Source organism: Curcuma longa, chromosome 14 (assembly GCF_044706935.1).
Source record: "Curcuma longa cultivar G26 ecotype Majalengka, Jawa Barat chromosome 14, ITB_CL_G26_1.1, whole genome shotgun sequence".
Classification (NCBI taxonomy): Eukaryota; Viridiplantae; Streptophyta; class Magnoliopsida; order Zingiberales; family Zingiberaceae; genus Curcuma; species Curcuma longa.
In genome coordinates, this window is record NC_133874.1 from 6,307,366 (window position 1) to 6,328,413 (window position 21,048).

Consider the following 21,048-nt stretch of genomic DNA (forward strand, 5'->3'; position numbering starts at 1 on the left):
TTTTTTTTTCTTCATATTTATCAGTTCTTGAATGTTTCAAATTTTGGTGGTTCACTATTGATACTAAGCTAGTTCACCAGGTTCACCAGGCCAGAATTGTAATCGATCCGTCTCTAAACGGGCCGGTTACGGGTTGGACCCTAGGTGAATTGGTGCTGGTTCATTAGTATTTTTAATTTTTTTATTTTTAAATTGATTTAATTTTTTTGAATTTGAACCTTTTATTTAATAATATTTATAATATTTTAATGATATTAATAGTGTGGGTTAATATAAATCAATTTATTTGCTTTATATCTTTCCATTGAAATTAATTTTCAATCTATTTATTTTGAATTTTCTAATATAGAATTATTCTTTAAATTTATTAATTTCATTTGACTAGGATATTATTTTATCCATTCAATATCTAATTTATTGAGTTTATAAAGAATATTTGATTTGATATAATTTATTCAATAATAATATTATCGAATATGTAAAATTAATTTAAAAAAATATAATTTATATGACATATATGTTTCATCATGTTAAAAATATAATAATATTAAATAAAAAATTATTGATATCCAAAAATAAAAATGATTCAGTATTTAATATAATAATTTTTAAAATCTGCTTTAAGGATTTAGTGTTTGATCTTGCTAATATTGTTTCCATTGAGATTATTTTTTTAAAAAAATTAAGAGTTAACATTTTAAATTCTATGCAAAATTAAGACACGAGTATCCTTAATTTTAGGGAATTATAAAAAAAAATTTAAGGTAACAGTTCAAATCTCATCGCGAGATATTATATATGAGGAGTTTGAAAATTTTAAAATATTAAACCGTCCTGAAAATATATATATATATATATATATATATATATATATATATATATATATATATATATATATATATATATATATATATATATATTAATTTTCATAAGATTGAATCAATTATTTTTAAAATTAAAAATTAAATACTTAAATTATCAAAAAGAAAAAATATATATTTTACAATAGAGCGAACTGTGCTTCTTATTCTTGTTCTTTTTATTCTTATCATCTTTCAATTTCAAAAAACTGAAAAAATCAGCATCAGCCAACACCTAAACAGAAGATTTCTCCACTTCCCTATCACCAAAGCTAGGTTTATTTATGTGAATGTTCACAAAAAAAAAAAATCTTATAAATAAAGTGAAAAAATAAATTAAATAACATCCATCCATCTAAGGACATAAAATAACAAGTGTAGCAGAAACTTTTAATTAATTTATGTGGACAAGCCAACTACAATTTATTGATAAATAATAAGAATTTAATAAATCCATGATAAATTTATTGATTTTGTAAACTTATAATAGTTTAAATTAAAATAAATTTAGCAATTTACCCTTATTTAAAATTACAAGATTACTCTACCCACTCATCAACAAATTCGATAAAATCTTGGATACTATTTCCAATTTTACAAGTCTACAAATTCTCTTGAAATCCACATAAAATTTTCAGAATGCAGGAGAAAGGGCTTCAAAATATCCACAACAAACACACATACACAATGTTTAGGCCCAAAAAGAGGCTGCATTCATAGCAGGAGATAACCCAAAATGCTGATGCTTCTCAGACCTTCGCCAAAACATGTGATGCCGATCTTCAGGAAGTTCTTCTAGTCTGATCCTTCGAGCTTCTTGATCGCGGCCACGATATCAGGTACAGCATTCCGAAACGCTTGCCACTGTTCGACTGACAGACTTATGCCTGGATATACAACATAAGCACACAAGGCAAACAAGATTTCATTCAGGCAGCAAATGTGGATGAAAAATAAAAGTGAACAGATGCAGAAAAAAATAGAAAGAAAGCTCAGTCACTTCAGTGAGAAGGGCTCAACAAAATGTTGTGACTAGGCAGAAGGGGATTCTAAAGCCAGATAGTTCCCTAATGTTCAATTGAGTTGTGTCGAATCCCTCCCTCTAGCTACCCTTCGAACTCAATACTCCCCAACTTCACCTGCCTCCTTGCTTGCCTCTGCCCCATCCTCCTCCTCTACTTCCTCCATCCCTGGGGGCTCTGTCATTCAATTCCTCACCATCATCACCTCCTCCACTGCCATCTTTGATGGTCATCGAACGGTCCCCGAGGCAATGGTGCAACGGTAGGACCCTAGAGCTACGTATTTGCGATTTTCCTCCAAATGGGGAAGACATTGTTGACATTCACAGGATCTGGGACCGGATCGACCACCCCCAGAGATGTGGCTACTGGGATTATCATTTTTTTTTTTGATGGTCATCGAACGATACTTTATACAACAAATGACACTCGACAGACATTGTTGACATTCACGGAATCTAGAAGTCAACAAACCGTAGAGACATGATTAGCATTTATCCTCCACCATCAGCAAGGTTTCTGTTTATCCATACAAAAATGTGCTCATAGAACCATACCTATCAAAGACACTTCTTATGAGAGATATGTGAATTATTTAGAACTATTTATGTAAGTTAAAAATCCTGACTAACCACAAAAGAAGGAATGCACCCTTTCAGGTATGGAAGGTAATATTTAGCATCTGTTCACCTTCACAAAAATCCACCAAAGGGTGGAGTTTGACTAGCAAAATATGAATACACAACTTCAACTCAATTATATCTACCTAAACTATCCAAGTCCTCAACTAACTCTACCAACTTAAAAGGGATAATTGTTGCACTGCTAAAAAACATGCAATCAAATATATACAAAATATACAAACAACAAAAATCTAAAATGTCCTCTTCTACATCACTATCTGCGAAAAATAATAAAGATAATTTGCTTTCCATATTCCCTCTTAAATACATGAGGTACATGAGGTAGTAGGAGTAAGAAGTTTCATTTCGAATTGCCCAATTGATCAATGGGCCTTAAATCAATAACGGGTTCTTGAAACTCAATATGAGTGCAAGGTTATCTTTACCAAACATTGAAAGATATTTCAGAATCCGACCTCTTGAAGATAGCAGTAACCAACCCTCAACAACCAGGCATTTCTGAAATCTCCATAAGTGAGCAAATGGAGTGCGCTATACAACTTCAACATGACAAGGCCGAAGCATAATGACTTTAACATACCCTCCAGTTCTACCAGATTTTTTCCCCCTAAAAACAATGTCTAAATGACCAACGGAACATAGGGCTGGGTCGGTACGGTATACCGAATTTTGCATATGATACCGTATACCGTACCGAAAATTTCGGTATAAAAAAATCTATACCGTTACCATACCGAAAATTCGGTATACCGGAATTTCGGTATACCGTATAAATATACCGAATTTGCGATATATTACACCGAAAATACTGAAAATTTTGGTATACTGATAATTTCGGTACGGTATTATACCGAAAATGTTGATATACCGAAATATCGAAAAATAATAATTTCATACCGATACCGATACCGAAAAATTCGGTACGGTATTATACCGTACCGTATACCAAAATTTTTGATATGGACGGTAAATATCGGTATGGTATCTGCGGTATACCGAAAATTCGATATTTTTTCCCACCCCTAACGGAACATCTCCATTCCTCTTGTTGGTAAAAGATACTCTAATTTCTTACACCTCTACCACTAGTAAAGACAATGTTAAACATTTATTCAGGACAGTTCTGAATGTCCACACTGTTCATTTGGGCACAGAACAATTTTTAGAAAAACATAATTTTGTGGCCTAGAGGTGTTCAATTGTCCTTAAATCACATGGATGTCAAAAGGGTTTAAATTAAAGGGTAGTATGTGAAATGAAGGTGTTTCCACCACTAAAAGCTGAAGATTGTTTTGTTCCCTACTGCCCTCCAAGTATCAAAATGCCCTCAATTCGCATGCATATTGATGTGTTCAATGAAAATAAAGGCATTGGAACCACGGGAGGCAAAGAAAAATATTTGGTCTGTACCAAAACCTGCACATAAACTATGCAACCATGTGCCTAATGATCCACAGCTAATTCACACATCTAAAACACATAAAAATAATCCATAGATGCATGGTTAAATATGTAGTTCCAATCCATGTCAACTAGTGTTCAAATGGTGAGGTCTGGGGCATACAACAATACTTTACAACATGGATGTAATGACAGTTAAAATTGAAGATACTTTGTGAAGATTTGCTCATTCGGGCTCCTAAAAGAATCAACACTTTATTTTTTGTTCCTGATAACATGCATGTAGACTAGTGAAACATGTATAAAAATGCTTCAAAGTCACTCCTCACGTTCACAACATGCAAAACTAAAGCAGAAATACATGGTTACACACATGTTACCTACCAATGTTCAACTGGAGTGAAAAAAGTGAGGTTTGGGATACAAAATAAATGTCGTCAAGACACTATTTTGGTGGCTTTCAGAAGTTCAAATGCGCTCAACTCACACGGACGCAATAAGGGTTCAAACTAAAGGTATTATGTGAAAATGAAGACAATTGAACTGGTGTTTTAGCAAAATATTATTTTGGGTCAACTTGCACATAAATTGGCAACCATGTATAGATATGCATCATTGCTAATTCTCACATCCAAACACACAAAATGATGAAAAGATTTGAATTCAGACTAATTCTACCTCTCCATGCATCTCACAATGCTGTAAATATTCACTTGGACACAAAGCCATATTTTGCTAAACCATGGTTCTATGTCAACCACAGGGCAAAACTCCTTAAATTTTGCATTATTTAATAAAGGATCTCCGATTATGATCTTATGTATGCATGAGAACATTTAAAAAGTTGCAGGATGCAGAACAAGGTATTGTAAAAATATCATTTTGCCACTGAACATTGTTCTCAGTCCTCGTGATAATATAATAGGCTAAAGGTTATGGTTTATCCTTTTCAAACACAGGATCTATGATGATCGAAGCACTGTATGCAACCAATCGATTTTTTTTGAACCAACCGAACCGACCGAATTTCTCAATAAAAATCGAACAAACCGAACCGAAATTTTATCGGTTAATTCGGTTTTCGACCGAATTAACCGAATTAATCGAATTTTTTTAAATATTATAAAAATTTTACTAATAAATTAGAAGTTTATATATTTATTTACTTAAAATTTATAAATTATTTTTTTAATTTAATTAATTCGGTTAATTCGGTTTATTCGGTTTAACCGAATAAGAAAATTTAAAATCGAAATCGAACCGAATTAACCAATTTTTTTAAAAAAAATAATCGAACTTCCGAAATAACTGAACCGAATTAAAAATTCGGTTTGATTTGATCGGTTTATTCGGTTTAACCGAATTTTTGCTCACCCCTAATTATATTTGAGGAGTTTGAAAATTTTAAAATATTAGATTGTCCATCAAGATTCATATATTAAGATTGAATCAATTATTTTTAAAATTAAAAATTAAATACTTAAATTATTAAAAAGAAAAAAAATATATTTTATAATAGAGGAAACTGTGTTTCTTATTCTTGTTCTTTTTTATTGTTATCAATTTTCAATTCGAAAAAACTGAAAAAATCAGCATCAGCCAACACCTAAACAAAAGATTTCTCCACTTCCCTATCACCAAAGCTAGGTTTATTTATGTGAATGTTCACCAAAAAAAAAATCTTATAAATAAAGTGAAAAAATAAATTAAATAACATCCATCCATCCAAGGACATAAAATAACAAGCGTAGAGAAGGCAACTACAATTTATTGATAAATAATAAGAGTTTAATAAATCCATGATAAATTTATTGATTTTGTAAACTTATAATAGTTTAAATTAAAATAAATTTAGCAATTTACCCTTATTTAAAATTACAAGATTACTCTACCCACTCATCAACAAATTCGATAAAATCTTGGATACCATTTCCAATTTTACAAGTCTACATTTCTCTTGAAGTCCACATAAAAATTTCAGAATGGAGGACAAAGGGCTTCAAAATATCCACAACAAACACACATACACAATGTTTAGACCCAAAAAGAGGCTGCATTCATAGCAGGAGATAACCCAAAATGCTGATGCTTCTCAGACCTTCGCCAAAACATGTGATGCCGATCTTCAGGAAGTTCTTCTAGTCTGATCCTTCGAGCTTCTTGATCGCGGCCACGATATTAGGTACAGCATTCCGAAACGCTTGCCACTGTTCGACCGACAGACTTATGCCTGGATATACAGCATGAGCACACAAGGCAAACAAGATTTCCTTCAGGCAGCAAATGAGGATGAAAAATAAAAGTGAACAGATGCGGAAAAAAATAGAAAGAAAGCTCAGTCACTTCAGTGAGAAGGGCTCAACAAAATGTTGTGACTAGGCAGAAGGGGATTCTAAAGCCAGATAGTTCCCTAATGTTCAATTGAGTTGTGTCGAATCCCTCCCTCAAGCTACCCTTCGAACTCAATGCTCCCCAACTTCACCTGCCTCCTTGCTTTGCCTCTGCCCCATCCTCCTCCTCTACTTCATCCATCCCTGGGGGCTCTGTTATTCAATTACTCACCATCATCACCTCCTCCACTGCCATCCTTGATGGTCATCGAACGATACTTTATACAACAAATGAGACTCGACAGACATTGTTGACATTCACAGAATCTAGAAGTCAACAAACCGTAGAGACATGATTAGCATTTATCCTCCACCACCATCAGCAAGGTTTCTGTTTATCCATACAAAAATGTGCTCATAGAACCACACCTATCAAAGACACTTCTTATGAGAGATATGTGAATTATTTAGAACTATTTATGTAAGTTAAAAATCCTGACTAACCACAAAAGAAGGAATGCACCCTTTCAGGTATGGAAGGTGATATTTAGCATCTGTTCACCTTCACAAAAATCCACCAAAGGGTGGAATTTGACTAGCAAAATATGAATACACAACTTCAACTAACTCTATCAACTTAAAAGGGATAATTGTTGCACTGCTAAACAAAATGCAAGCAAATATATACAAAATATACAAACAACAAAAATCTATAATGTCCTCTTCTACATCACTTCTGCATAATAAAGATAATTTGCTTTCCATATTCCCTCTTACATGAGGTACCAGGAGTAAAAAGTTTCATTTCGAATTGCCCACTTGATCAACGGGCCTTAAATCAATAATGGGGTTCTTGAAACCCAATATGAGCGCAAGGTTATCTTTACTAAACATTGTAAGATATCAGAATCTGACCTCTTGAAGATAGCAGTAACCAACCCTCCACAACCAGGCATTTCTGAAATCTCCATAAGTGAGCAAATGGAGCACGCTATACAACTTCAACATGACAAGGCCAAAGCATAATGACTTTAACATACCCTCTAGTTCTACCAGAGGTTTTTTTTCCCTAAAAACAATGTCTAAAATGATCAACGGAACATCTCCATTCCTCTTGTTGGTAAAAGATACTCTAGTTTCTTACACCTCTACCACTAGTAAAGACAATGTTAAACATTTATTCAGGACAGTTCTGAATGTCTACACTGTTCATTTGGGCACAGAACAATTTTTAGAAAAACATAATTTTGTGGCCTAGAGGTGTTCAATTGTCCTTAAATCACATGGATGTCAAAAGGGTTTAAATTAAAGGGTAGTATGTGAAAATGAAGGTGTTTCAACCACTAAAAACTAAAGATTGTTTTGTGCCCTACTGCCCTCCAAGTATCAAAATGCCCTCAATTCGCATGCATATTGATGTGTTCAATGAAAATAAAGGCATTTGAACCACGGGAGGCAAAGAAAAATATTTGGTCTGTACCAAAACCTGCACATAAACTGTGCAACCATGTGCCTAATGATCCGCAGCTAAATCACACATCTAAAACACATAAAAATAATCCATAGATGCATGGTTAAATATGTAGTTCCAATCCATGTCAACTAGAGTTCAAATGGTGATGTCTGGGGCATACAACAATATTTACAACATGGATGTAATGACAGTTAAGATTGAAGATACTTTGTGAAGATTTGCTCATTTGGGCTCCTAAAAGAATCAACAAATTTTTTTTTTGTTCCTGATAACATGCATGTAGACTAGTGAACCATGTCTAAAAATGCTTCAAAGTCACTTCTCACGTTCAAAACATGCAAAACTAAAGCAGAAATACATGGTTACACACATGTTACCTACCAATGTTCAACTGGAGTGAAAAAAGTGAGGTTTGGGATACAAAATAAATGTCGTCAAGACACTATTTTGGTGGCTTTCAGAAGTTCAAATGCGCTCAACTCACATGGACGCAATAAGGGTTCAAACTAAAGGTATTATGTGAAAATGAAGACAATTGAACTGGTGTTTTAGCAAAATATTATTTTGGGTCAACTTGCACATAAATTGGCAACCATGTATAGATATGCATCATTGCTAATTCTCACATCCAAACACACAAAATGATGAAAAGATTTGAATTCAGACTAATTCTACCTCTCCATGCATCTCACAATGCTGTAAATATTCACTTGGACACAAAGCCATATTTTGCTAAACCATGGTTCTATGTCAACCACAGGGCAAAACTCCTTAAATTTTGCATTATTTAATAAAGGATGTCCGATTATGATCTTGTGTATGCATGAGAACATTTAAAAACTTGCAGGGCGCAGAACAAGGTCTTGTAAAAATATCATTTTGCCACTGAACATTGTTCTCAGTCCTCGTGATCATATAATAGGCTAAAGGTTATCGTTTACCCTTTTCAAACGGGATCTATGATGATCGAAGCACTGTATGCAACCAATCAAAACGGCCAGCATGGAAAAGCTACACGACAAAGGGAAAAATTCTTTTCGCTCCAGAGAAACCACAACAGCAACGGGGTACTAAAGCAGAAAAGAACGACTCAGAAGAACAGAATACCTTTGGAGGAAGGCAGTTCTTTGCCGTCTTTCGTATAGTACTCTCGGATGGACACCAGAGTCTTTCCTCTGAAATCCTGAAGCGTCACCCTTCTCTTATTCGACAACTGCCGACGACAAAATAAACGAAAGATTCAGCACGAAACCCTAGGGTTTTTACCGAACCCGAACCATCAGGAGAAGCAGTCGACTCACGCGGCAAAGGATGAGATCGCCCTCGTCGTCGAACTCTTTAGGTCTGCGACTCCTCTTAGTGGAACGCCCCGCCTCTTCTTCCTCCTCCTCCTCCTCCTCTTGATCTGCTTCCGCTTGCTCCGCAGATTCTTCTTCATTCTTCGCACCGGATCCAGAAGCGTCCGCGGCGACAGCTTCTTCATCCTCGTCCTGCTGCGAGGCGAGGAAGGACTCGACGACGCCGCGGACGAAGAGCTTGCGGCCGCGGCTGGAGAGGTCAAGGCCGAGCCGCTCGCCGGCCATGGAGCGGACCATGGCTTCGGAGGTGGTGGACATGTCGGATTCTCGCAGGATCTCGACCACCGCCGCCTCGATCTTCTGATTCAGCTCCTCCTCCATCGCGTCGGAGTTCGCGACTTCTCTCGCCCCTTGTTTCTCCCGATGGCGAAATGAAGAACGGGCGGACCGGGTTCGTCTGAACCAAGCCCCTTTTTGGTCGTGTATTATTAAATTTTTTATTTCCACTAAAATAAATTTATTTTGGATTTTTAAGTTTTTTAACGGGATCAAAATGATGAAACGAGTTTAAATTCGAATAGATTAAGAGGGTAAAGCTGCCCGCTGTTGTTCCTGCCCGAACCGGCTTAGTAACCGCCCGGACCGGTTCAAATGCTAATTCTCATTTGCGCTCGAAACGGAATCCGTTTCACTTATGCGCAACTTCTACATCTGGCCGTTGGTTCAAGGGGTTCGATGGGATCGGACGGCAGGAAATAGTTCATGTTAGCACCCGAATAAATAATCGTCCGCCGTTGCGACGGTTCTGGAAGCGAGTCGGTGGTGACCCAAATCGGAGAGAGAGAGAGAGAGAGAGAGAGAGAAGAGCGCGATAGAAGGCGCTCCTCGGGTTGCTCACCCTTCTTCTCCGACTCGACGAGCGTTCGCGAATCCGCCTTCCGGCAATCGGTGGAGGTGCGCGTCGCGCTGAATGGTCGAGTGGTTGTCGCTTCGGTTCTCTTCTTCATTCTTCGCAGTTTTCTAGGGTTCCTCCGCTGCAGCGCTGAGAGGCTGAAAATTGTCTCTGTGAGTTTCGTTGTTGGCTGAGATCCGAAGTGTTACTTCACGAGAAGGCGGTTTTGGTCGCTGAACGAGCTTTAAGATCAGTTCTTTTCCGGTTGCCTTATCTGGATTTCTATTAAGAAGACTTGCTGCCAGTGCCTTTTTTTTTTTTTTTTTTTTTTTTTGCTTCTTTTCCTCTATAGATGAGATTTCTGTTAAGAGTATCCAATCGAGTCGGAGTTGCTCTAGCAGTTCGGAACTTTATTGTTTCTATGCGCGTCGTTTTTGGCTGAGATCCGAAGTGTTACTTGACCAGGAGGCGGGTTTTGGTCACTGAAGGAGCTTAAGATCGATTCTTTTCCGATTGTCTTACCTGGATTTCTATTAAGAATACTTCCTGCCTCTGCCATTTCTTTGCTTCCCCTCTCTTTTGATGAGATTCATGTTAACAATACCCAATCGAGTGGCAGTTGCTCTAGCAGCTTGGAAGTGTAGTGTTGGGGCTGGTGTTTACGGAAGACAGATTTAATTGATCCTTTACAGGGCTTTGATTCTTACATTTTCAGTAGCAATGCAGTGGGGTTTAGTTCAGGTTTTGAGATCAGAAGAACTGAAACAAAGTATTTTCACTTGTCACGTCTAACAGTCTAAGGCTATTTATTCTGATGTTACATGCAGTGTTACAGACCATAGTGTAGAAAGAAGCGTTTTTTAGTGGATTAAATCTTGTTATGGGAATGAATTCAGAATAAGAAAGACACTGGGGGCGTCATGAATTCCAGTATAGATGAGATTACCCTCCTCCACCAAGCACAGGCCCGGGCCACAGCCCATCATATGGTCGTGAGAGGGATTGGGGAAGAAATTGACTTGGAGATCGGACCTGGAGATGATGACCCAACGTTCTCCAGCACTACACTTGTAGTCGTACCTACACATGAATCTGTCACTCCTGATGATCAAGATGACCACAAGCAGATACTTTTGGCATCTCAGGTTCCCACTGATGATCAATCTCAACTAGTGAAGGCACCTCAGGGGAAAAGAAAGAAGAAGGTAGTGAAAAAGTGGAGGGAGGAATGGGCCGATACCTACAAGTGGGCCTATGTAGATATGCATGAAGGTACAGCAAGGATATTCTGTTCAGTATGTAGAGAATATGGAAGGAAACATCGGAGGAATCCATATGGAAATGAAGGGAGTAGGAATATGCAAATGAGCGCATTGGAAGAACATAACAACAGCTTGCTGCATAAGGAAGCTCTTCGTCTCCAGACGGCATCTAAGGACAAGGTTCTCCCTGTTGTTGATAGACCTGTTTATGTGAAAGGTTTGTATGTCTTTTGCATCATCACCTTTTTTCTTACTGCCCACCTAGCTATCAACACTTCGGAAACTTTAGCTGGGAAATCCTGTAACTATGATTCTTGAGATAATTAATTTTCTCCCAAATGTAAACCTAATATGCTTCTGAAAGGACATGTCTCATTACACTAGTGTCTTTATATCTTCTTACAATCACTTCCTGATAGAGAAAACCATTACAGCAAGTTGTTTCTCTTTGTGCTACTTAAAGCACTCAGATGCCACAACTGATGGATGATGTTGAAATGAAATGTTAGAGATTTATGTCAAAATTCTGTGATTGATCCTTTTGTTTCATTATTGATGATAGATACTAGAGTTTTTTGATGGCATGTGCTCTAAACTTGGACATAAAGATGTATTGCCAAGAGCATGTTAATGGTTTTATTTTGTGATAATCAAGAATTAGATCTTCAATTTTGTTACTCATAAATCAAAACTATAATTTAACATCTAGTCCATGAGCTGATCATTTCATTTGTGGTTTATTTATTTACTTATTTTAAAATATGTTGATTCTTTATCCGCTGCTACACTAAATATTCTCTTTTCAACTTCTACTTGGAAACCTAGCATTAATGTCGAAGTCTGCTAGTTCCATTCTTGAATCAGTTTTGAGAAGGGACCCTCATGAAGTTGAGTTTATGCAATCTGTTCAAGAGGTGGTTCATTCTTTAGAGCCTGTATTGCTGAAGAACTCTCAGTAAGTACCTGCAAACACTAAAGTGTTCTAGAAAGTGGCACATCCTCAGTTAAATGCTATTCTCGATGTTGGTCATTCAAAACACTACATTTCTTTGGCAGCTATGTCCATATCCTGGAACGTTTATTGGAACCCGAGCGAGCGGTATTTTTTCGAGTGCCATGGGTTGATGATAGGGGAGAGCCTCATGTTAATCGAGGTTTTCGAGTGCAGTTTAGTCAGGTCCTAGGTCCATGTAGAGGCGGCCTTCGGTTTCATCCATCAATGAACTTGAGTATTGCAAAATTTCTTGGCTTTGAGCAGGTAAATAAAATTTAGATTTTTTTCTTATTTTCCTTTCAAATTGTGTCATATGCCCCTGCTTAGTCATATTAAATATTTATTAGATTAGGAATCTCGTTGATTCATTTTAGTAGTCAGAAATTATGTTTGTACTTGAGATTCTTGGTCAATTGCTTGCTAACTACTAGAAAAAAGTTGTCAAACTTTAACATTTTCTGTTTTTGCAGACCTTAAAAAATGCTTTATCTCCATATAAGTTTGGAGGAGCCGGGGGAGGAAGTGATTTTGATCCCAAGGGAAAAAGTGAGACTGAGGTAATTCTTATTTTGAGTCTGTTATGTAACAGCATCTTGTTTTATTTTAGTATAATTAACATGCACAAGTCATAACAGATCATGCGATTCTGTCAAAGTTTTATGGATGAACTATATAAATATCTGGGTCCTGACCAGGTAAGAAAAATAATTCCAATGTTAGCTTAATAATTGTAGAAGGAAATTTACATTTTTTTTCTGATCTATAGGATCTTCCTGCAGAAGACATGGGTGTTGGTCCAAGAGAAATGGGTTACCTCTTTGGCCAGTATAGGCGTCTTACTGGCCATTTTCAGGTATGTAGTCCATCCTTACCCTCCTTACCAGCATACAATTATTCAGCAATAAACCTTTTATTTCTATAGTGGCTAATCTGAAAATGTTTTGACTGCATTAACGTGCTTAGCTCAAAATGTTACCTGGAATTTCTTGGAAAGTTTTGCATAGTGCTTGACAATCCTAGTGATTTTTTTGCTCCTTCATTTTCTAGAAACTTGACAATCCTTTTTTTTTTTTTTTTTTGCATACTTTTCTTTTCACTGATTATTTTGCTATTTGTGTGTTAGAAATTAGAATCACTTTGAATTTAATTCAGTAGAGAACTTAGAAAGAAATAGGCAAATAAACAAGTCAGGCATACATACAGTCTCTCTTTGAAGTTAATTTGTTAAAAGAAATAACTCGAGAAAGTTGGGACAAAAGGGTAGATGAGATGGCATTTACTGTATTTTGTCATATTATTAAAGTGTTTTTGACTAGTATGTCCTTGATGTTGCAAATATTACTCAACCCGTATGTCCTTGATGTTGCAAATATTACTCAACCCTTAGATTTAAATCAAGGGCCTTACTCATTTTCCTTTCATTTTACAACTTTGTTAATTTTGCACATCTAGTTTTTGGATGCATAAGCAAAACATAACACTCATGTACAAACCATTCAAGAGCAAAATAGTCATCATGTATCATATCAACACTGTCGATGTATTCTACTTCTCTATTCACATCATATAAAACTACATGTTAAGTTAAACTGTTAAAGTCCAAGATCATCCATTTTCATTGCACTGAGTGCATATCTATTTCCATCACACTATGTATAGATCACTGTAACCATGATACGTTCTATCTATTACGGCATATTTTTTCCTTTCTCAATTCACCAATCTGCTTTTCAGTTACCATGGAACTAACATAACAGTTCAAATAATCTTGTGCATGTTTCTATGCTTTATAACAGCACTGATAGTTGTTTTTTTTTTTTCTGGATTTGATTATAATCCATATGCAGGGAAGTTTTACAGGACCAAAAATATTCTGGTCTGGATCAAGTCTCCGCACCGAAGCTACTGGTTATGGACTGGTAATTTTCTGAAAGTACCAAATTGTATTTGCTACTCTAGTCTTGAAATATTTTATGCGTTGTTTTAAATTTATTGTGCCTTGCTTATGCAGGTTTTCTTTGCACGCCTTATTCTTGCTGAGATGAACAAGGAACTCAAAGGACTAAGGTTACAAAGTTCTCAAACTTCATAGAGAATTAAGAGAAACAAATGTTGATATGTTGATAACATAGTGAATCATAACGATGGATTCAGTTCCATCTACTACACTCTAGAGTAACACCATTTTGATATTTGATTAATACTTTTGTGCTACTTCATCTTGAGCTTTATGTGTAGGGCTGTCAACATATAAAACATTATTATCATAGACTAAGGATCTAAATCCTATACCCACATGTATCAGGTTGCAGGTAACTAGACAAGCTGCATGGTGTAGCTTTTAGGTATTGTTGAGAGAATGAAAAAGGGTTAACAGTAAATAGGTTATAGAATTCTATATGTGATGCAACCTTTTCCTGAGGCCTATACTAAATTTATAGTTGATGGAAAATGAATCCTTTATGTTTTATGACATTTCAACTAAAGCTAAAACAATATGTACACTCTGATAATCTGCCTGTGAACATGTCATCTTGAGTTGCCAAATGGTGCTATTGTAATTCTATGCTCTGCTCTGAACTTTTAGTAAATATCTGAGTTTTGTCATCAGATGTGCAGTTAGTGGTTCTGGGAAGATAGCAATGCATGTCCTCGAGAAGCTTCATTCTTGTGGTGCTATCCCAATTACTATTTCAGGTATCCTTTAAATTTTGTTTGAATTTTAAAGAAAACATAGCTCCTGATCTTGTGGACTAAGTGGCAGTTGGCATTGACTTAACAGATTTTACCCTATCACATTATTGGTTTTAAAAATGAGTTATCTTAGTTACCTTGTAGGCAATGAAACCATTAGTTTTATTCTAGCATAAATTTGATTCCGCTTTCAGATTTTTACATAAACAGTTCCTGTCATAGTTCTCTATAAAGTTAGGTAAACATATGCTGAAAGCCTCAAACTTAGATGTTCAATTTTCAATATAGTAGAATTTGAAGGCTGATAATGGGGCTGGAGTTATTGAACAATTTTGGAGTTGTGACATTTGTTTCCATGTTTTGCGCTACGAATTGGTGTGTCCTCAATGTTGTGTCCTTGTAGGTTATTTTTGTGATGCGTGATCATTTGTCAAATTTGTTGTAGACATCGTTATCAATTCTTCATATGTTCCTGTGAGAAATTTAGGTTGTTTGGAACTTTTGCACCGTGTTAGTTTATTAAAATTTTTATTAAATAGCAGATTCCAAAGGATATTTACTGGACGAAGATGGATTTGACTATATGAAAATAACCCTCATTCGAGACATTAAGCTTCAACAAAAAAGTTTGAGGTGCTGCTGTTGAATTGAATACTTGGTAATTTTATGTGTTTCTCCCAGAAGCATGTTGATGTAGTGTTGTTAACAGAGAGTATTTGAAACCAAATCCAAGGGCCAAGTACTTTGAAGATGCAAAACCTTGGTGTGAACGATGTGATATTGCCTTCCCTTGCGCTTCTCAAAACGAAATAGACCAAGCTGATGCCATTGCCTTGGTAAATTCTGGATGTCGTGTACTTGTAGAAGGTGTGCAACTTGTGATACTATAATGAAACCTATTTGCTCTTCAATATTATTAACATATCTTCCATTTTAACAAGCAGGTTCAAATATGCCCTGTACCCCTCAAGCAATTGATATTCTAAGAAAAGCTAAAGTATTGGTTGCTCCAGCAAAGGCTGCTAGTGCTGGAGGGGTATTGTATTCTTTCACATTGTTGATTTAGGCTCACTTATCGGCTTTTGTTGCTTATCCAGAACTTAGGCATACAGGCATATATATTTGTTTATAAAATATATGCATCTTATCTGTTGATAGTGCACCTTTTTGTTGATCTTACTATGTTTATGTTGGAGGTTATTTATTGCGTTGGTTTTTTCTGAAACATGTTTTTTATACAATTACACTGTTGAAGCTAGGACAAGTGCAGTGGTCAATATCAAAATATAAATTTATCTACTTCCGGCATGAGGGTTCTTTCTGACATAAGGGTGTGTGTTGAAGCTCAGAGACTGCATGTCCATTTATGATATATAACTACGAGCAGTGATATGCTTTTTGGTGATCATGCCTGTAAGATGTAAACAAAAAAATGTTGGACATATGTGGTTGGCATGACCATTATATGTGATGCAGGAGGAGTCGAACTTCAACGGACTATAACTTTTGATTCGGGTATCAGAATGAGATACGGTGGGTTGTTAATCGAAGCTCTTTTAGAAACCTCTATTCAGTACTGAATGGAATCCGTACCGACTCACTTTTAGGCTCATTAGACATTGTTTAATGATTTTTCGGAGGCTCCAAACACATTTTTGTTACTATTTATAGTAATTTTTTTTTATTTTTAGGGTTGGAGGGTATTTTTGACTTTTGTAAGCTAGGATTTGGTTTAAGGTCTATTTATACGTATGTTTAGTTATTTTCAGATGACCTTTTATTATTGAATAATTTTTTTTTCAACAAAAACCCTAGAGACAGTGGTGTCGTGACTTCTCTTTATTTTTTCAATTTCTCGTGCTTATTTTCTCTATAATTCTCCTCTAATCTTATGCCTCTAGAATAATCTATTTTCTATACGGTATCAATATGCTGCCACTTCTAATTAAAATCTGTCCAATATTTTCTTTATGAATCCTATGGATATACTCGTATGTTTTTTTATGCCAAATTTATATGCCTTGCAGAATTAAACATCCTTTAGAATTGTGGGCCTTATTGACTAAAACCTAAAAAGCATTATTACACTTCATGAAACTAAATTTATCTCAACATGTTGATTCCTGTCTCTATGAGCTTTTTCCTAATCTTCCCATTTACTCAGTAGAGCAATCCTTTTCAAATACACTTATGTTTTTCTAAATGTGTGTGTCTGCTGGGGGAAGAGAACCAAATAAGAGGGAAAGGAGAGAGAAAGCAGTCATTCCCTTGATTACTTAGGTGGTATGGGGAAGGAAGGGAGAAATTCAGAGCTCTTTTTCCTACTTTTGTTTTTATCCAAAGGTGGATGGAAGAGGCATGAAATAGAGAGAAGCTTTGAAAACGCTTGTTTAACCCTACATGTCCTAGAAATTACAGAATCAAAGGTCTAGTTTTTTCATTTTCTTTCATTTTCCCTTCTTTCCTCTCCTTTCAAATAGACAATAAAGCAAACCTCTCTCTTGCTCCTTTCTTTCTCTTTTCCCTTCCCAGCACCCTTTCTTTCTTTTCCCTCTTCCTCCTCTTATTAGAACATACAACAACAACAACAAGCAAGACTTATCCTACTAGGTGGGGTCGTCTCTCTTATTAGAACATAGATCACTGAAAAGTGTATGGAATCGGAAGCTTCTATCTTCTCTTGTATACTTAATCCAACTACATAAGCATGCCTATATGCATGCTTACTCATATATTACTAGCATGCAGTTATCTACCCATATAATGGTATGTGTACATTGGCATACCTGTTAAGTCCAGCTTATGGCTTACTCACTTTTACATTTAGCAGGTAGCAGTTGGAGAGCTTGAACTTAGCCATGAGTGCAACTTGATGCAGGGTTCATCTGAGGGCTTTGATGCTAAGTTACAGGTATTCGAGGCTAAATTACAGGTACTTACATGTACATTTACTCATAGTTATGTAAGTTTCCCACCTTTTAGTAAGGTTTCTAAGAAAGCAATTACTTGACTTCCATGAAATAAAAATTGGTTCTGTTGGAGCTACCTTTCTGCTGTTCTTCATCATGTTGTTTATGATAAATAGTTAAATATTCCCGTTAGTTTATTTTATGATTTCAAGTGAAATGCTACATTTAACAATTATATGAAGCTGATGGATTTTTTTTGCTCATTATAGATAGGCAATTCCTATGTGATATTGCCTTATTTAGAACTCAATGGAAGGATATGATTCATGTATCCTATTCAAAATAATTACACAAACTTGGTTTGATGATGATGACAATGACTACATATAGGAAGTTCCAATTATAGTAGGCAACTGGTGGGGTTCATCTTGCACATATTCCACCTAAGATGCTCACCCAACAATTATGTTAAGCTGTTGGATGCCTATATTTCAGGTTTATGTCGGTCACAGACAGGCAATTTCAATGATAGTTGACAAATGTTTTGTGGCTTCGTCTTTCACATAACGGTTCAATATTCTTCTCAAGATGCAAACTACACATGCTTGTTTAAGTCAGCAGTCAAATAACTAGTTTATTCATGGGATTTTAGTTTTCTTATATATACATATCTAGTTTGTTGTCCTGACTTTTGCCACAGCAAGCTTTTGTATGATTGCCTTCGTGACAATAAAACTTTGCCTATGGTCACTCATTTCCTACTTCTTACATGCCCGAAGTAATTCTTCTCTTGTTAATTGTTGATACAGGAAACCATGAAACAGATGTATGAGAGGTCAGTGAAAGCTGCGAGTGAATACAACTACCTGAAAGATAATCCAGAGTAAGCATCTACAAATTAGCCTCAGTTTGTCATATGCCGGTGGTAATTTTCACTAACTGCAATTGTACAATGCCTGCTGAATTCACGGATATTTCTGTGTGCTCATGGTTAAGTGTATAGAGGGTCGATAGCTTGTTTCATTTTAAATCAAACCTATGTTCATTTTTAGATTGACGACACCTTAACTTGGCCTAAAAATAACTGCAGTAAAAACACGAGCTCCCTTGTATTTGTTCAAATTCCTTTTATCTTATTCATCATGAAGTAGAGTGTGTAGGAAATTGGAATAATCTATCTTATTCTGAAGAATATTTTTAATTGCCACGGTCGATATGGACATTTCTATTTGTAAAAAGAAGCCTTCAAAATGTTTATTTTTTGCATGCCTTTTGGAAGCATACTTCAGATTAGCCCGCCTATGAATCTTGAATCTATGGGGTATAAACAAGTCATCGTTGCTGACAAACATTTCAAAAGCAATTGAATTGGGACCATATTCATTATTTCACTGAAAGGAATTGGACCTTTCAATTCCTCGTGCCACTCTCTACTTTGATTATCTTCACTGTATAAATGAGGCTATGATAGATCAGAAGAGTATTTTATCGTGTTATTACTGCATGTTTGGCTCCATGTATCATATGATGACGATGATCTCTTCTCCTTGTTTCAGAGCGTTGGTTCATGGTGGAAACATCTGTGCATTCCTCAATATTGCTCATGCAATGATCGATCAAGGCTGTGTCTGAATCAAACCCCAGTTTATATGACAAAACCATCATTTAACTCGGAGGCGAAGAAGATGTAGTGTCATCTATGCAATCGTAAAAATTTGCGACCGGTATCACGCCTTGTCTCCGTGGCATTCTGCACCAGTTGAATGCTTCTCCCCTGAAATGTAATGTACTAAGTAGGAGCTTGGCTAGTTCTTGTAAAATAGGCATTCTTGAGAATTTTCAGAAGGGATTCATCAGAGCCATTTAGTTGTCTGTTGAGTGAACTGTGAACCTGATAACCAAATGGCTTGCTAACAAATAAAATGCAATTATTTATTTACGATTTGTTTTTACTGATGTTAACATTTTTTTTCTTTTGTTGTCTTGTTTTCTCTGATTTTGGAGTGTCTGTGCAGTATCTTCTTGTATTGTGAAACTTGGATGTTTATCGAAATGAAAAGAAAAAAGATAGTTATAATGTAATTCCTGTCAATGTGAGATTTTGAGAGAAAAATTAGATTATATTAAATTTATTATAATTTTATTTTGTATTGTAAAAGAGTGTTTGAGCAATTTGAATTCATTTCAGTAATAAATGTGGAGTTTGTCATTTTAGCAGTCTTACATAATTAATTTTACGATTATTTGTGAGGAGGTAAATTAGAAAATTACAGTTAAATTCATTTGACAAAAAGAAGGATATCTCACACGGTTAGTTTCACAACCATCTGTGAGATTCGATTTTTGTTCATTTCAATAACTCTATTTTGTCGTAATCAACTCAACTATATTACAAACAAGGAAGATAATGCTCGGCGATTTGAATTCACTATTTTATTATAAGCAAATTTATTTTCATATTATAAAAAATTCATATTTTTAGTAGATTTATTTTGTATTTGAATTTTCATTTGAATTTAGTAATTTTATCATTATGAAACTTGGATGATTATAAAAATGAAAATGGGCAAAGATTAGAATAGAGTCTTTTATTTTCATTATCATCAAAAATGTTTAAAAAATATTTAAAAAGACATTATATATTTATTTTCATTTTAAAAATATTTTATTAATATAAAATTAGCATTTTAATTAAAACTATTTTAATATTCATTAAAATGATTTCAAGATTAATTAAAATTATTTAGTTGTTAGAATAATTTTGACTTATTAAAAATGTTTAAATTTAATTAAAATTAATTTAATAACGGGTTGTTATAGTAGTTTTGATTAAAGCTAATGATAAGCATTTTTATAATGATAAATGGAGATGCCCTTTTGTATTCCCTATATCTGAATTATTAAATAATAATAATAAATAAAATAAAGAGTATTTTTTTATTTTTATTCAATAAAAATGCTAAAATAAATATCTGAAATTATAAAATATAGAATAAGATGACGAGATGATAGAAATTAAATTGATATTCAATTCAAAAACGATATAATAGATATTTTATTATTTGAAAGGAAAAAAAGAAATTCTAATAACGAATTTGATTTTTAAAAAAGCACACATTATATATAATTAGTAAATTACCACCGATTGCACCTTTTTAGAAACACCCTTGAACTTTTGGAAATGTACATATGCACCTATATGCGGTACGATTAGCGGAGGGCTTATTTATAGGAGATGCTCATCGTCTTTCGCGAATGCCCTCCCCGA

The 21,048-nt window shown here is 35.1% G+C and overlaps 2 protein-coding genes across 5 annotated transcripts; one reads left to right on the forward strand and one right to left on the reverse strand.

The window, feature by feature from the left end:
* Positions 1 to 1,413: 1,413 nt before the first annotated feature.
* LOC141844997 (RNA polymerase II transcriptional coactivator KELP) lies at positions 1,414 to 9,466 on the reverse strand. 2 transcript variants are annotated; one of them, XM_074732994.1, is made up of 3 exons: positions 9,033 to 9,466; positions 8,839 to 8,944; positions 1,414 to 1,747 (listed from the first exon to the last, which is right to left on the reverse strand). In XM_074732994.1, exons 1-3 carry the CDS (start codon positions 9,408 to 9,410, stop codon positions 1,656 to 1,658), a joined length of 576 nt encoding a protein of 191 aa, XP_074589095.1. In that variant the 5' UTR covers positions 9,411 to 9,466; the 3' UTR covers positions 1,414 to 1,655. The 2 variants fall into 2 exon arrangements, with proteins under 2 accessions (XP_074589095.1, XP_074589094.1); XM_074732993.1 differs by lacking the exon at positions 1,414 to 1,747 and adding an exon at positions 5,835 to 6,157.
* Positions 9,467 to 10,249: 783 nt separating this feature from the next.
* LOC141845000 (uncharacterized) lies at positions 10,250 to 19,754 on the forward strand. Of its 3 annotated transcripts, none has more exons than XM_074732996.1 (15): positions 10,250 to 11,400; positions 12,009 to 12,138; positions 12,240 to 12,441; positions 12,648 to 12,734; positions 12,813 to 12,872; positions 12,944 to 13,030; positions 14,025 to 14,096; positions 14,189 to 14,244; positions 14,789 to 14,874; positions 15,411 to 15,504; positions 15,581 to 15,738; positions 15,816 to 15,907; positions 17,702 to 17,803; positions 18,590 to 18,663; positions 19,337 to 19,754. In XM_074732996.1, the coding sequence occupies exons 1-15, from the start codon at positions 10,842 to 10,844 to the stop codon at positions 19,410 to 19,412; spliced, it is 1,935 nt and encodes a 644-aa protein (XP_074589097.1). In that variant the 5' UTR covers positions 10,250 to 10,841; the 3' UTR covers positions 19,413 to 19,754. The 3 variants fall into 3 exon arrangements, with proteins under 3 accessions (XP_074589097.1, XP_074589098.1, XP_074589099.1); XM_074732997.1 differs by having other exon boundaries at positions 15,414 to 15,504; XM_074732998.1 differs by having other exon boundaries at positions 12,048 to 12,138.
* The last annotated feature ends 1,294 nt before the right edge of the window (positions 19,755 to 21,048 follow it).